Here is an 18,041-nt window from a genome sequence, read left to right on the forward strand (position 1 = left end):
GACCGTCAGTGACACAGAGGCAGGACTAACACTGCCTTCCCACCGTCTTTGAAGTTCAATCCAAACCAGGAACAGCGATTATAGTAGGCAAGAGGACACATTTAATCAGTCAGCTCAAACACTGCCAGTCCGTTTGAAAAATACAACTCAAACAGGGTATCAAACCTCCTTTCGTGGGTTTAGCGGCTCTAAAGCTTTTGTATCACACAACATCTCACGGACAACTTGATCCTGACTTTGTGTGGCCCGCTGTAAACACAGCCCCCGGAGCTGGGCAACAGGGGGCGGAGTTGAAATGTTGAAAAAGGAATTGATGATGCCGAGGCAATTTGAAAGCTATTACATCCACTTAAATTACCTCGTTGTCCAAAGCACCTTGTAGGCAAATATAACTCAATTAAATTACCATTATTTGTATTAGGTTTGGCATAATTGGCTTGTTTCTAAAACCCAACTGTTTTCTTTCCCCCTTTATAACAGACTTGCAATGCATCCTTAATGCCTCATAGCATGCTCACGCTACAGTATGAATTAGTTATTATGACTTAGTGTTCAAGTCGGAGCAACATGAAAACTCATGGCCCATTTTCACTGAGAACTACAGAGTACACACTGCTCACGATTCATTAGGATTATTACCTACTCCGTACCAAATGTGTTTTGCCCAAACACTTACTTGAGGATCGCATGTAGGATTAACATTAACAATAGGCATGCATTTATAACAAGGTCTCCAACGCCCCAGTGCGTTTTTCTATTATTCCAAATACCAGTTTAAAGTGTACCAGATCACAGACGTATGTGCGCCTCTCAAATGTAGCACTGAAGCAGCGACACGTGCGCCTTCAGATATCTCCAAAGAGAGTTAATCAACTGCAAAGGAAGGCCTTCATACGTGAAAGCTGACAGATGCTGGTAAGAATCAGACATCAATCTTTAGCGGGCCTTCATCACATCGCAACCATGATCTTTTCTTCTTTTTTTTTATCCCTGCAATTAAATGTCTGCTGATTGAAAAATGTATTATGAAAGTGAAGCAGACTTAAAAGGGGTCGGTCTGATTTAGGGGTTGTAAAGGTGATGTGCTGATGATATGGTCAAAGCATGCAGGCTGTGCACGGCGTAAACATGTGGGGAACCGTGTCACCAGATTTGCAATATGCACTACAAAATGTCACAGGTGGGGCATAAACCCCACTGCGTTTTAGGATTAACCCCCTTTAGCGCCATGTACCCTGTGCCCACACTAAAGTAGATCCGTTCATTTCCCTTTGACCTCCGCATGCAAATACACTAACAGTCACAAATACAGGAAACATCTGAATACACATTATAATATTATTATTAACAGTCTGGCCCTTTGATGGTGGGGGGAACAGGAAGTACAAAATGCATTAGAGTCAAACAGCTGAAAATACGGCTTTAAACATCATATCTTGGACATCAACATTATACTCATCTGTCAACCTTTCCCACCACACCCCTGTACAAATACTACTGCACAGCTGTCAGTTTAGTAACGCCCAGTATTAGAGATTTCTGTTCAGTTGTTTGCTTGAGTCACTGTAAATTAATAAGATGTGAATTTAGCTTTAGCTTTTCTAAAGAAAAATGTGCTGGTGTCTTGATTACGTAAATCCTAAATGCAGGCCGTCACGCTGTGTGGTAAGATGAAGATTCAACACAATCTGGGTTTTACAACAAGAGTAGCAATGTGATGATGACACTCTGAGTCATTCCTCTGCGTCCTCTAAGCTTTGTGTGCCACGCAGCATCAGTTGATGGTACAGGACAGGCGGCGAGATGTTTTTTTTTTTCCGCCGGTGTTCATCTGCAAATACGCTGCATTTTTTATAGATGCTGCCTGAAGCTGTAGTCCTTGAGCAAACAGATAATTCCTGTGGCACATCTGCTTCCCTTTGCTCTGTATTGTGGGTGTGTAGTAACATTTAACAAGGTATTCATGTTGTTTTTTTACCACGTTATGTGTTTGAAGAGCATAACAACTTCCTTGAATATATATACATATATATATATATATGTATATATATATGTATATATATGTATATATATATATATATTAACGTCGATAATACTTGTTTCATGCGTTAACCGCATTTTTTTTTTGCACTAGGAGGGGCTTAACACTGCTGCACACATTGAACGAGAACATGGAGAAATGCACTTTTAAATGGACATTTTAATTTAAAATCTCTACCAGATAAAAACAAAGTTATTTGTAACCACTCAAACTGGAGTTATCTTATCACTGGAGGACCACGAGCATGAAGTACGACGAGCATGAAGTACGACGAGCATGAAGTACCACGAGCATGATGTACCACGAGCATGAAGTACCACGAGCATGAAGTACCACGAGCATGATGTACCACGAGCATGATGTACCACAAGCATGAAGTACCACGAGCATGAAGTACCACGAGCATGATGTACCACGAGCATGATGTACCACGAGCATGAAGTACCACGAGCATGAAGTACCACGAGCATGAAGTACCACGAGCATAATGTACCACGAGCATGAAGTACCACGAGCATGAAGTACCACGAGCATGAAGTACCACGAGCATAATGTACCACGAGCATGAAGTACCACGAGCATGATGTACCACGAGCATGAAGTACCACGAGCATGATGTACCACGAGCATGAAGTACGTCTTAAAGGCGTCACACAGCAGGAACAATGAACACATGAACAATGAACACATGAACAATAAACACATGAACAATGAACACATGAACAATGAGCACATGGACAATTAATGCACACATGAACAATTAATGAACACATGAACAATAAACACATGAACAATGAACACATGAACAATGAACACATGAACACATGCACAATGAGCACATGAACAATGAACACATGAACAATGAACACATGAACAATGAACACTGAACACATGAACAATGAACCATGAACACATGAACCATGAACACATGAACAATGAACACATGAACACATGAACACATGAACAATGAACACATGAACAATGAACACATGAACAATGAACACATGAACACATGAACACATGGACAATGAACACATGAACACAGGAACAATGAACACATGAACACATGAACAATGAACACAGGAACAATGAACACATGAACAATGAACACAGGAACAATGAACATATGAACAATGAACACAGGAACAATGAACATATGAACAATGAACACATGAACAATGAACACATGGCTCTGACAAGTGGAGAGCAGCGGACTGCAGGCCGCTTCCTGTAGAGGAAGATGTCGGTCTGAGGAGCGTCCTGAGAATCACAACGAAAGACGGCGCATACGAGCCTCAAGACGCACCGTCGATGTGTATGAAACGGAGCGGACTACAAAGATGGCGGCGTTACAACATGCACCAACTGTTGCTCTCACTGGAGACGACTGGACAGCGCTGAGTTATCTCAGAGTCACGGTTCATTATATTGATGAACTGGGAGCTGCATTCACGTGCTTTGACTGTCATGGCAACAGAAGAAAGCAGAAACATGGACGGAACACTTTATTCATGTTGCAGAGCAGTGGACCGTTTATAATAAAGTCAGAAAAACTTAGTGGTGACAGAAATATGATTGAAGTGCTTTTGACAAAGTCCTGAACAAATACAATAAGATTCTGGGACACTTAAACTAACTGTTGGTACCTGTTCACTCTATATTTATCTTTCTTTGACTGAGATTCTCTAAAAAGAAATCCACTGTACTGACTAAAGGTCTCCTGCACAGTAAATTACAGCTGTGTACTTTCTTTAGTGCGAGACCACTTAACGTCACTCTACAGGGACCCTAACTACTGAACAGAGACTGGTTATGTGTTAGACCACCTGACTCTACAGGGACCCTAACCACTGAACAGAGACTGGTTATGTGTTAGACCACCTGACTCTACAGGGACCCTAACCACTGAACAGAGACTGGTTATGTGTTAGACCACCTGACTCTAACAGGGACCCTAACTACTGAACAGAGACTGGTTATGTGTTAGACCACCTGACTCTACAGGGACCCTAACTACTGAACAGAGACTGGTTATGTGTTAGACCACCTGACTCTAACAGGGACCCTAACTACTGAACAGAGACTGGTTATGTGTTAGACCACTTAACGTCACTCTAACAGGGACCCTAACCACTGAACAGAGACTGGTTATGTGCTAGACCACCTGACTCTAACAGGGACCCTAACTACTGAACAGAGACTGGTTATGTGTTAGACCACTTAACGTCACTCTAACAGGGACCCTAACTACTGAACAGAGACTGTAATGATGTTCTCTGATAAAAGACAAATGTTTCTTCTGGTACCTGTTCAGAAAAAAAAGAAAACAGATTTATATTCTGTATGTAAACGTGCTGTTGCTCCCAGAGTGCCTGTTATATTATTGTTATTATAATGTTCTGATAACATTATTTTAAAATAAAAGCGTGTTTTTAATTCATTATTGAATTTTGCGCATAATGCATTTAATCGCTGTTAATCACAGAAAATCATGCGATTAATCGATTAAATCTGCTAATCTTTGCCCAGCCTAATGTATATATATATATATATATATATATATATATATATATATATATATATATATATATATATTATGTATAGCCTCAAAATCAGAAAGATTAACTAGGTTTAGGGACAAAGAGAGAAGGAACTAAAAATCAGGACTCGCCAGATGAAAGATGTTGACTCTTCTTACTCAATTTTCTTTCATTCTCCCTCTCAATTATATTCTCTATTTACCTGATTTAATTTGTCTTGGCTTTTTTATTTATTTATTTTTACATAAATGTTCATGTGCATATTGGCATAGTGATAACGACTGATCCCACCTCTCTCATGCTGGAACTTGATCATTGTGATTTGGCTCATATTTCCAGCGCATGATTCTGCACTACAGTATTGATAGCAGTTAGCTTGGGCGTGTACTTCCTAAAATGCTGATGTCTCCTCCTGCCTCCACAAGCAGATGCTTGCAGACATGCAGGCACAGGTGGATTATCATGAAGCATTGCTTCCCACAGGGCCTTCTGAGAATGTGGTGGGTGGACTTTGGACCCTCCTGCACCCAAATGAATCTATCTGGTGAAGCAAAATTAAGAGGCTAGAATAAAATATTAATCAACTAATTAACTATGATGTATTATTAACTAGGATAAAAAGTATATGGCGTTGTTAAAATTAGCACCTTTACCATCTGCAACATTAAAGTGATGAACACATTAGCACACAATAACATAAATATAGTATTTGAAATAGGCCATTCTGCATAATGAGTATACTTTTACAAACTATATTTTGATGGAACATTTTCAAGTAACATTTAGAATGCAGGACTAACTAGAATGCAGGACTAAAGTAAATAATGTAATCATAAACCCATAGTTGTATAAATATGAATGTTGATGACATATCTTACTGCAACCAAACAATCTCGCACCATCTCAACAGCCAGTGTGCATCAACGCTCACGAGTCTTCTCATTGTTTTTGACTACAACAAAGAACACCTACTTGCTTATTTATTGGGAAGTTGTAGGGTTGTAAAAGAAAAGAAAAAGTATTGATGCATAACTGTCCGCCCACCTTTGTGTGTTTCTGCTGCTGTTCAGCTGCTGTCTCTCATACCAGCACCACATACTGTTAGTGTTTTTCCCTCAAAAATAAATGCCATTTGCTGAACTACGGCTTTGATGTGAGGTTTAGATCTTCTGAATTATTGTTGCCTGAACCACTTTTGTCATGCTTTTTATTTATTTTTTTACAACTGAAACTGGTATACTGTATTTTTTGCAATGAATATCATAAAAATGAATCTAATTGCACAAATCTGCAGAATGTAAGATTTCAGAATCAGTTTATCTTTTTTCTTCGAATCAAAATACAATCACAGTTGGTTAATTGTACCTTAAATGCAGTGTGCCTCTCTGTTTGCAGTCAGGCCAAGCCAGGTAGTGATGGGCACTTCCTGAAGCTGCCGGGGGCTAAAGCAATAGGGCATGGTCCAGAGGCTCTTAAGTAAAGGTCCCCTTTTGCTGCTGCAATTTAGTGAGTGAAGCCAAAGGCAATCAGCTCTGGCAGCCTGTGAAACTTCTCTGGCCATCTCCAGCTGTGACTTCTCACCCTGCCTGTGACTTTCGGTGTCCGTGGCCCGGGCATGAACGGCACAAGCCGAGACAGCAAAAGCTCTGCGCACAAGACTAATGGCGGCTGAGCATGACTATTTTGACCTCATTTAGCTTACGACATTGACCGTTTTTTTTTTTTTTTAGACAACTTTAATCTTCTCTTGTCTCATTGATACATTTCTCTCACTTCGAGAAAAAAATGCTTTAATATTCAGAGTGGGAGCTCATTGCTGTCTCTTGTGCCTAGAACTTCAGGCTTTCCCCCGATGTTCCACAGCAGCAGATACCAGCTCAGAGAGTGGTACTCTGTTCAGCAGAGTGTTGTTGTTTTGACACACGGTAAATGTGTCTTGGACGTAACCGAGGGATCCCGGCCATGACCGTAATGAAGCTCTTTTCAGCGGCTCTTCCTCTCCCGGTCATCCATCGCGATACATTCAAGTACAACAGTGTCACGGACATTAACCCACAGCACGGCCGCTGTGCCCTTGCCCCCATTACCTGCAACCGGCATCAAAGGACCGAAGGATAAATGAGGTCTGCGGTGTGAAGTATATGTGTAGCACAAACTGTGACTCTCTGGGGCAGTGGGCATTTGCTGCTTGTGTAGGGCTGCGGCTGATATGTTAATATCACTAATTGTTTCCTAATTAGATGCGAGTCAGTGAGTCGTATTTGAATACTCTTCAGGGATCATTACAGAGCAATAGAGGAAATGTATGGTGGTCCAGTCAGCAGAAATTTCAACATCACGACCGGCGGACTGGTGGGAAGATGGGGAGAGCGGCGAACTGATGGCTTTGTTCACTGCAGTCATGTTACTTAAGTACTCCATTTTCAGTGTGGCGCCGAGCCGCATCAAAAGTTATTCACACATTAATAGGAGCTCCGTGGAGATTTAACTTTCCATGACAGCATGGGGATTGGAGCCAATAAGCCCTGAAAGACGAAGTAGTGTGATATTTGTATGTAGGAATTAGGGTTGCATAATCATGTATAATAAGGAACACAAGTGTGAGTTATTCATATTCTTCTGTTAAGGTCAGTGGCCAGTCGGATCCCTGTTGTGTATTCTATATTACTGAGAAGTAGGAAAGCGGAGATGGACACAGAGTGCAGAAATAGAAGGGATTGGTTCAGGTTGGATGCATGACTTGGCTGGCAGGGGTTATATGCATTTCCACAGGAGGGGGCATTAACAACCCCGACACATCTGGAAACATATTATTAATGTTCCTTCTGCACAGCACACATTTTAATCTGCAACTGTCATTGCAGTAGATTGTATTTTAGTAGATGCACTTATTCTTCAATGTCATGCGTACACTGTTACTGAAAAAGTACTGTGAGTATTATGCAGTGAAACTTAATTTTTGAGCGGTGTAATGTTACTGGACGGATTTAAATTAAATCCAATCCTCACATTTGATTGGACTGCTCAAAAGTGGGTGGGCTTAGAAAGCTGTAAGTCACAGAGCTACATAGGGCTCCACACACGTCTCACAAGTTGCAGATTAATTGGTCGACGGATTCATGATATCATTGGTTGAAATTGGTCGGTACTAGCTAATGTAAGAACACTTGATATTTTGTTTTTGATGATTGGATTTTTGCACAATATGACCTGTGCTCTAGAAAGCAAAAATCTATTTTTATTTTTTATCTCAACCTGGAATTGTATTCCCCGTTTGCATTTAACATCCCGAAAAGTATGTCTCGTTGTTTTTTCTCTCTCTAAACCAGTGCCTTTTTCTATCTTATCTCAAAGTCATTTTCGTTGTTTGGATTGTTCTTCCCAGCTGGGGTGAGGTGGCAGAGACAAAGACAGATGTGTCCCTGTTTGTTTTTGAAGTGTCAGAGTTAAGTCTTGCATGTGTGTGTGTGTGTGTGTGTGTGTGTGTGTGTGTGTGTGTGTGTGTTCTGTGATGTTGCCTGTGTTTGGGTGTGTTTCATATCCCCCCATGTGTTGTCTCTGTTTGTGGTCCACAGGTCCTCCGCTGTATTGTTCATCTGCCTCCTCCTCCCCTGTTGAGCAGATCCTATACCCTCCCCTTTTCATTGCAGCCAATGAGAGCTGGGGAGGGTTGCTAGGTAACTGTGCGGCTCAGCAAGCCCAGGACTCTGACTCTGAGGATGAGTTTGGCCCCAATTCATTCTTAGTTAAAACTGGCTCAGGGAACCTGTATGCTCCTGCCACTGCAACTGCTGATGGTGAGTTGTGTTTTCAAACTACTGTTGCTTTCTAGAGGTTAGCCTTCCCTGTTCCTGGACATGTTGGGTGATAGGTCATGCAGATGGCTGTGGGCAAACGCATGTTCCATTTTCTTTTTGTCTTGTTTTTTTTCCCTGAGCACCATGAGAGAGAGTTGAAACTTTGAGTCGATATATAGCCTCAGGAAATGCAGAGAACTCTCTGAAGCAAGGTCTGAAAAGTTCAGAGCCTCGCTCAAAAAGATGGACGATTTTGGTTCAGTAGGAGATATTTGTCACATATATTTCTTTTCAGTTTCAATGCGTGCTGGTGGGAGGAACCATCCACAATGCCTCTATAGAATATTGAGAAACATCCTGCATGCATCCTCTGCACCTCATAAAGAAAGTAAGAAAGGAATAAAGAGAGGTGCCTCCCACCAGGTGCAAGTCCCTGTTTATTATCATATGTCGCTGCAAAGACCGACTCCTTTGAAGTTGTATTAAAAGCAGTGATAGCCCCCACGAAAGGCATACTGTAGTTTTATATTTTGAGAGCATCTCAGACATTGCTCCTTAAGAGAGATTAGGCTTGAAAACTGCCAACGTGGTTTCTCATTAATAAATGTCAGCTAGTCCTTCCTGCTGTTGACTTAACACTCATTCAGACTGACAGAATGACATTTGGGCTCAAACTGCAAACATAGCGTTGGCAGTTGAGGAAAGAATAAAACATGAATACAGTCCATTCACGAAGTAGCTGTCAGCATGTGCTGCACGTTGTATCGGCGGTTAACCTGCTAATTAGATTATTGTGAAGATTTCTTTTGGGATGCAACGACGGGCGCTAATGAATTGCGTGTGTCGGGAATATACAGTATATTGTCACGTTGCTTTTTGTTCCTGTATCACCGATTAATGTAGATTCATGGACATCTTGTGGATTCATTACTGGCTTGGAAGGCTTTGATGTGCACTAATTCAATTCAATTCAATTCAATTCAGTTTATTTTGTATAGCCCAATATCACAAATTACAAATTTGCCTCAGAGGGCTTTACAATCTGTACACATACGACATCCCTGACCTTTGACCTCACATCGGATCAGGAAAAACTCCCCAAAAATAACCTTTGACAGGGAAAAAAGGGAAGAAACCTTCAGGAGAGCAACAGAGGAGGATCCCTCTCCCCGGATGGACAGAAGCAATAGATGTCATGTGTACAGAATGAACAGCATTTACAAAGTTACATAAACAAATTACATGAATATGACAATTCAATGTGCTCTGTTTATTACACTGCAAATGCTCAATGCATGGCAAATGAAAAATGCATAAGGAGAATTCCTCAATGTAACCTCATGAAACCCGATTCATTAATATGGTCTCAAAACTCCACACTCGTAATTGAAGCAAGTTATATATTCCTGTTTGTGATCCGTCGATATGTAAATAGGAAATGTTGCCATTCAAACTCAGCGATTTATGTTAAATGTCTCCCATAAGTTGTCACTTTTCATGCCAAATAGGGTATTTCTTTTTACATATTTGAATGTTGAAGCCTTTCAACTACTTGCTACTTGTGCCTCCCACCGGCGCGGCAAACACAAAACAAAATGAAACGGCCTAAATAATTGATCCAGCTTCCAAGTTAACTACCCAAAGGGTTGAATTTCATCAAACTACGAAGTGCCCCAGCTGCCTGCTAGAATGAGTTATTAATCCCGAAGTACATCCCCCCCCCCCTCTTAATTCCACAGTAGCAACACGCAGGTCACCGGCGGTGACACACGACTGTGCTTAGGGGGGACGTGGGTGGTGGGGATGGCCTTTACCGCGGCGGATTTGTCTCATAACAATGACACTAATTTGCATAGGTGCAGCATTTAGGTTGGCCTCGGGGCGGTCGGAAAGGAGTAGGAGAGCACAGAGGAGGAATATTCCTCAGCTCTAGTCATCAGCAGGATTTGTAAGAATCCTTTTAAGTTGCAAAGTACAGCATGTTTCTGTGTGTCTCTTGAGTGCAAAGTCAGTCCCTCCGTGTATATCCCTGTAACTCTTGATGCTCTCGTTTATTATGAGGTTCTTTCGCCTCACTGCAGTTATGTACGAAGTAACATTTGCACAAAAAAACTTGAAAATTCGTCTATGTTGCTTTTCATTGTTTAATTATAGAAAATCTTTGACACAGGGGCCAATTACAATCAGAGAGAGAGGAGCCTCCATTGTTCACTTAAACCACCTATTAAGCTGCTCCATGCCTTCTCCTGCAATTTCCACATCACATCCTAATACTTTTTATATATTTAAATCTGCTTTTCTTGCATTTTTGGTACTCCCATTGACTGTTCTTTGAAGTCGCTGCTTGAATCAATTTTTTTTTTAAAGTTACTAATACAGTTAAATCTGTAATAATCCTGATGTGTTGATTTTCAGTGATTTCTGATGACTCTCAATGCAAAATATTTCCACTCCCAAAGCCTTTTTTTTGGCACATAATTTCCGTTAATTCCTCAGCCCAGGCTGGCTTTAGCATTTCAAGGCTGAAATGAATTCATTAAAAGTGCTCCATGTGTAGTGAGACTTTTCCCCTCAGCAGCATGAATTTCATTTTCTCAAGGTGACAAAACTAGAGTGAGCCAGCAAGGTAGTGGTGTCGATGTGTCTCACAGAACAGGACTGAACACAACTGTACAGCCAATGTGATTAAATCAACGATCACACATTTCCCTGAATCGTCTGATCGAATTTATGGAAATGGTAATTTATGGAATCCTAATGTGTTCTGTTTTTTTTTTCATTCAGAAAAATGCAGTGTAATCTGGAATTAAGTATGCATCTCAGGTTTTCAGAGAGTTTTTACAAAAAAGTCATTTTAAAGCCACCATGGAACAAAAATGCTGGAATATCAAATCACATCTCTTTGACATACAGGTCAGTTATTGAAGAAATATTCCAATTCAGAGTTGACACAGTGCAGAGAATATTTACTTGTTGTTTGCTGTCACAGAAAACCATGTGTGTCTAAAATAATTGGCTCACAGTGTATCTGTTGCACTGGAAAACAGGTGGATTTTTATCACTATGGATTGCATTTGCTCTAGGTCATCTTTGAGCCTGCACACTGGATTTGAAATGCTGGATTTTGAACAAGTAAATGCTCTCAGCAGCATATCGTTATTCACATTAGCCTCTGAGGCTGCAGAGGTTTTTTGTTTGTTGTTGTGGTTCCTCGGGATCCTGTTTTCATTGGAGCCAGAGTTTCTGTAAGGCTGACGAGGCTGCTCGCTGAGGCCTGCAGTCCTTTTGTGGAGCATGTGTTTCCCTGTGGCCCCTGGCTTTCTCTGAGGGGCTTCTTCCTGAGGAGACTGCCAGTGGGAGCCCGCTGCCACGCTGAGCCGCAAGATCTGAGACACTGCAACCTCCCCGTATTAGCATTTCTTAATGCAAAACAGCATGGGGTCGGCCAGTGTTGGATTTCAATGCAGCCGTGAAAAAGGGCCAGCGCGACACCACCACATCACAGCTGACCAAGCTGGAAGGGCTGGTTGAAGGCCCTGGGGGACGTGGCTGTGCGTGAATTCAAATAAGTCCTCATTCGAACTGCTTAATCATCTCCCTGTGTCTGCGAAGACAGGGAAAATGTGCTTAAAAGAGGTCACTCCTGAGAGTAATCCATCCACCGGACACTACGAGGAATGAACTATCTGGGCCGAATGATAATTTAATGAGTAGCACATGGCAACAACCCGCCTGCCGTGCCCTTGTTTTCCCGGGCAATTGTGAGATTACATTTTTGGGTTAACATATCAAAAGAAATTGTTTTTGTATTGATGTCGCGTTATCAATGAACTGCAGCCAACAGACAATTTGTCCCGTCCCGTTTGACTCGCTGTTCTTCAAACCTCCGGTAATACGTTTTGCATACCTTCATATCTTCTTTTCATTGACATATATCGAGATGCATCACTTTCATTTCACAATAATTGCAGACCATCTGTGCCCTCTAACAAAATCTTCAATGGATATGCAGCAGAGTGACATCCAGAGTCGAGCATACACAACCACTTGTCTTGTTCTTGCTAGGGCGGCTCAAAAGAATGACAGAAAATCCATTTGATCTCAGAGAGGCAGCGAGAAGCATATGTCAGGACTAGTCCTAATGGATTAGGTTGCAAACAGCAGTAAACCTCCTTTTTTTTTTTAATTGCTGTGTTTTTTTATGTTTATATCTTTGAGTTTACTTTTGCAAGGTAGCGTTGCCATTTGACCCATTATGAAACTAGTTTGTCTAGTTTTCATTTGTTGTCCTCAGAGAAAGCTGGTGGAAGGATGTTAAATAAGTTTTTTTCGCCTCCTGTTAGTAATGAAGGTGAGCTTACATTCGGATTCCAGAAGGTCCCCCCCCTCCCCCCCATTCCATGGAGAGAGCCAGGCATGAGCTGAGCATTACCCCCACCATGTGTTGTTTGTGGTACCTGTTACTGCTCAAATGAGTCCAGGAAAGACAGCTAGTATCCCCGCATGGCTCTTCCCTGCAGACTTCGCTAACTGTGGAGGAAGCAGCAGGGCCAGCCGAGAGAACCTGCAACAGGGAGCCAGGAGAGATTGCAGCTTCACTGCCTTCATGACGGATTCTATTTGTATTTTTATAGACAAACGCTACTCAACTGGAAACTTTGCTCTTATGATTAGCCATAGGGGCTGTAGCAGTAAGTAAGACTTAACGATTTATCTGGACGCTGGATAGCTTTTGATTAATTCTGCATTGACTGGCTCACACCTCAGTGAGGAGGACCGGGTGTCCGTGGCGTGTCACATCGTTTTATTTCATCAGGTGTGATTGTGGCTGCTGTGGATTTGATCCAGTGTTCTGGTTCAGAATTAGAACTTCTCCCTGGGCGCTGTGCAAAGTGGCACGTTACGTCTGAACCCAGTGTTCCTCCATATGGACACAACACGCACAGTGATCCACTACCATGAGATACATGTGCCAGTTTCTGTTTTTCATGAATAAATAGTGAACATGCTTAGAGATCCCACAGAAATCCATTACCTAATTTTACATCAGTTTCAATATTTCAAAGTGTTCGTCATTACAAAAAAACATTCATAGTGCAGCAAGTACCTCACAGGTTGGATAGTTGTCTCCCAGCAATTACAGCATGCTGTTATCTCTCATGGTGGGGGTTGAGGTCTTGGATAATGAAGTGGATTTGCTTTAATTACTCATCTAGAATAGTGTCAGGAGGCCTTAACCAGTCCATACATCTGTTCGGAAGAAAAATGAAAAACCCACATTCCCAGACTGAATAGATATCTTTAGGCTTCTATGTTGAATGCTGTGTGAAGGTTTGGCTATTGTGGCCAAGTCCCCCTTCTATGTCTCTCTAGATAACAAATGAATCTCCTTTTCATGCCAATTTCGTTGTGCAAAGCAGCTCAATAGAAAACCATTAATTGTTTCCCTCTGTCCTTTGGATAGTAGTGAATAATTGTTGCTGAATCACCACATATGTGGGGGTCATGTTGTTTTGTCTCATAAACTGTCCTGCTTGTCCTCTTTCTGGTCACCTCCCCCGGAAATAGCAGCGACTACTTACCTCGCTGTAGAAGGGGAAGAGATGCATACAGTCAAGTAGTGAATGAAAATCATGATGCAGTGCTCGTTCTTTTTCTGGAGATCATGTTCTACAATGAAATAAAATGGGGACGGCTTGTATGCAAATAAATAGGAGAGCGAAGTCGGTGGGTTTACTGCAGCTCTTCCATGGAGACTGTAAACCATGACGAGGGCACTGCAAGTGTGCATCAGATTGGAATCAAATATTTCAGATTGCTATGTTACTACTGCGTAAACCTGCACAGCACTTAACTTACATGGGAAACCTAAATCTTATCTTGCATCTAGTTTAATAATTTAGAGTGAATTTGTATTTACACTGTATATTCAGTGTTATATTCAGAATACCGTTTCCTCCCCAAAATACCCTTCAATTTGACTTTGTTTTCCAGTCCAGAAAAGTACAAGTGACTCCAGATCGTTGTTGAACAACAACGGTGGATTTGGGCTCTCTGCGGCCTACAAAGTGATTGGTCACAATAGGTTTAAACTGTTTCACTCCATAAGTATGTTCAGCTGATTTGATGTGATCCAATTCCTAGTTCTAGTTCTAGTTCTAGAACCGCTAGACCAGTATTTCTTAAACTGTGGGGCGTGCCCCAGGGGAGCGCAGTGGTATCACAGGTGGGGCACAGAATGCAGCATCTTTTTATTTCAAGAACTTTGAGAACTTCACATATTAAAACAAGTATAAAGTACACGGACATTAAACAAAGTCATTAATAAATACATGGCGAAAAGCCTGTACTTTCATATAAATGTTTACCCCGTCACAGGTTACGCTTGTGCAACGGCCACGATTCTTGGCGACTCGCCACATCCTATCTCCGTCATATCGGCTTTTCTGCTGTTGCCGTTCTCAAAACAAAATACAGATCTAAGCTCAACATTGAGCATGAATTGAGAGTGGCCGTATGAAGCCTGCAACCCCGCTTAAAAAAGATTTGTAGTGGAAAGCCGGCTCATTGCGGCCACTAATACTGATAAAACATGACGGCTCACACATATCTGCAATCATTTTGTTTTGCACCGGTTGCACATTATTGTTGTTTTGAAAAGATATACAGTGTAAAACTCAGTAGAACTCATTATTGCCAAATATTTTAACTTGAACAGATTAATTGCAGCCACAATAAGCTCCTTTTTGCCAAATATGAATTGTCTTTTGCACAGATATAACTTTATTTGCATTGTTCTAACAAAGTGATTGCACATTTTATTAGTCTGATGGAGCAATCTTGTTAACTTGACTATTTTCTTTATTCCATGATTTATAAAAGCAAAGATGGAGGAGTCACAAGCATGGGCTATTTTGTTACAATATTGTTGGGGTATCAACATTTTTCTTCCTCCAAAGTGTGGCGTGACAGAAAAGTAGACCGACCTTCTATTTCTATTGTGACATTTGAAAAAGTTTGCTTCAAAAGCAAGCCTGATAATATTCCAGCTTGTTATAAGCTGCAATATTTTTGAAACACTGAAACAGGAACCTGTTTCCTGTAATATTTGAGTCCGTAGCGTGACTCTTATTGCAAGTAGGGTCATCCGGTAAACCAGGTGTGACCAGATGTTAGAAAAACAAATCACCTGTTGCCCCATATTCGTTTGATCTTGACAGGAAGTGAAGTATTTGTTTACCGAGCACTGAAGGCATTCTAGCGCAGTGAAGCATTTATCCTCATGATATATTTATCTGCGTATGTCTCTGCTGTCCCTGCATCAAATTAGCATAACCTTATTAATGGCTTTAGGGATCAGGCACATTACTGAGTGGGAGGGAGGTCATCAGAGACTGTGCGGTTTTACCTCAGACCAGTCTATTGTTCATCTCTCTCTCTCTGTGTCTCTCTGTGTCTCTCTCTCTCTCTCTCTCTATCACTGGTTTGTCTAACTACGAAGGCAGCATTGTGCAAAAGTGTACTTAGTATGGGACCATCTATCAGTGTGACGAAAAAAAAATCTATCAGTGTGACAAATGCATAATGTAGCACTCCATTTCTGCCAGGGTTCATCAAATGGAAGATGTGCACTATGAGGCAGAGAGACTGTTTTTTTTTTTGCTGACTGCTAATGAAATACAGAATATAGATATACAGTAAATTAACTGATATGTTAAACTTTCTGTAAAGCGCCCATGTGTTTTAAAAGCTTGCAGGAAGACGTGAGCATGTGCTTGAGGATTAAACTACATTTGTGTCCTGTTTTTCCATGCCGAGCCAATGATCTGCACATTACCTGAGAAGACACAGGGCTCTCTCCCTCCACTTTGCTAAAATGCCTCTAGCGCCAAAGCGTAATGCTACTTTGTTCCCAATTTTGCTCCTCAGCAGCATGTGCATCAGTCTGTCTTGATTGACACATGTAGATATAGCATATTCATGTTCCTGACCCCTGCAGAATCTGAAATGACACTGTGCTTCTTGACTGGCGCTAGTAGGCATCGCTTTAATAAAGGAGCTGATTATACAAAATAAGCCCTCTTTGTGTCTATATTCCGCTCCCTCTGCTGTAAATTGGCAATTTAGTGTTGGGGATATCTGTGAAATAAAGGAGGCCTGCTGCTTTAAAGAAAAGCCACTCTTTCATTATCAGTCAAGCCAGGAGTTCATTGATTGATGAATGGCTTAACAGATGTGGATATAAATGGATGGAGAGTGCCCAAGGACATTGGTCTTCTATATTGTGAAGTCTAGAGAGCATCAAATAGTGCATATAGGTCCACTGGGTACAATCTGTTCCTATACGCTTCATATATCATACTTGTATTACCTCTGATGGGAAGTGACAACAGAGCTGGTTAAAGACCTAAACAAATTAAACAAAAAGAGCCCATTTCTGCTGCTAAAAGCTCTGGGACAGTACGTGACCACTGGCATCACTAATGAGCTTGACCTCAAGCAAGTAGCTGGATCTGAGTTTCTGTTTCAAAACCTAAACTTGCTTCAGGCAAGCTGTGGTAGCAGTAACACATTTCACACTAGGCTATAGTTTATAAAAAACACTGAGTTGAGACAAACCAAATGAAATGGTTCAATCTTGCAGTCATCGTTTAAGGAACATTTCAAGGATTAGACCATATCTGTCCTAAAAATCTGGAAACCCTTATCAACGCCTTCCTACTGTAACTAGTAGATTAGACTACTGTAACTCCTTGTTCTCTGGCATCATCCTCCAGCTCAAACAAAACTCTGCTGCTAGTATTGTTTAACACAACATGTTGGAACACAACATGTGGTACACTGTCTACCTTGTTGTTGCCTTTAGAATTATATCCATCCATCCATCCATTTTCAATACCGCTTATCCTCATTAGGGTCGCGGGGGCGCTGGAGCCTATCCCAGCTGACATAGGGCAAAGGCAGGGGACACCCTGGACAGGCCGCCAGTCCATCGAGGGCACATGTAGGGACATACAACCATTCACTCTCACATTCACACCTATGGGCAATTTAGAGATCAATTAACCTGCAGCATGTCTTTGGACTGTGGGAGGAAGCCGGAGAGCCCGGAGAGAACCCACGCTGCCACGGGGAGAACATGCAAACTCCACACAGAAGGACCGCTCCGACCGGGAATTGAACCCGCGGCCCTCTTGCTGTGAGGCGACAGTGCTAGCCACTACACCACCGTGCAGCCCCCCTTTAGAATTATATGTTAAATGTTATTATTGATGAAGTTATTTATCAGATCTCTTGTTTCCCTATCTTCTCAGATGCGTTGTTCCGAGGTCCAGATTCTTACACAAAGGAGATAAAGCCTTTGCATTCAGAGCTAATAGAGTCTGGAATTACCTGCCTGAGGAGATCAAAATCACTTTATAAAACCCACTTTTTTTTAAATGCCTTTCTGTGATTTTAATACACATATATATATATATATATATATATATATATATATATATATATATATATATATATATATATGTGTATATATATATGTATATATATATATATATATATATATATATATATATATTATATATATATATATGCGTATATATATATAAATATTATATATATATATATATTCATTCATGTTATGTTTTAAAACTCTTCTGGTTT

The 18,041-nt window shown here is 41.2% G+C and overlaps 1 protein-coding gene across 1 annotated transcript in view; it reads left to right on the forward strand.

Moving 5' to 3' along the window:
• The window catches only part of tenm4 (teneurin transmembrane protein 4), a 144,013-nt gene that overhangs the window by 52,601 nt on the left and 73,371 nt on the right, over nt 1-18,041 (forward strand). The window contains 1 exon segment of the mRNA XM_034548396.1: nt 8,157-8,378. Coding sequence (XP_034404287.1) covers nt 8,157-8,378 — 222 coding nt within the window.

This window comes from Cyclopterus lumpus, chromosome 13, assembly GCF_009769545.1.
Source record: "Cyclopterus lumpus isolate fCycLum1 chromosome 13, fCycLum1.pri, whole genome shotgun sequence".
NCBI classification, from domain to species: domain Eukaryota; kingdom Metazoa; phylum Chordata; class Actinopteri; order Perciformes; family Cyclopteridae; genus Cyclopterus; species Cyclopterus lumpus.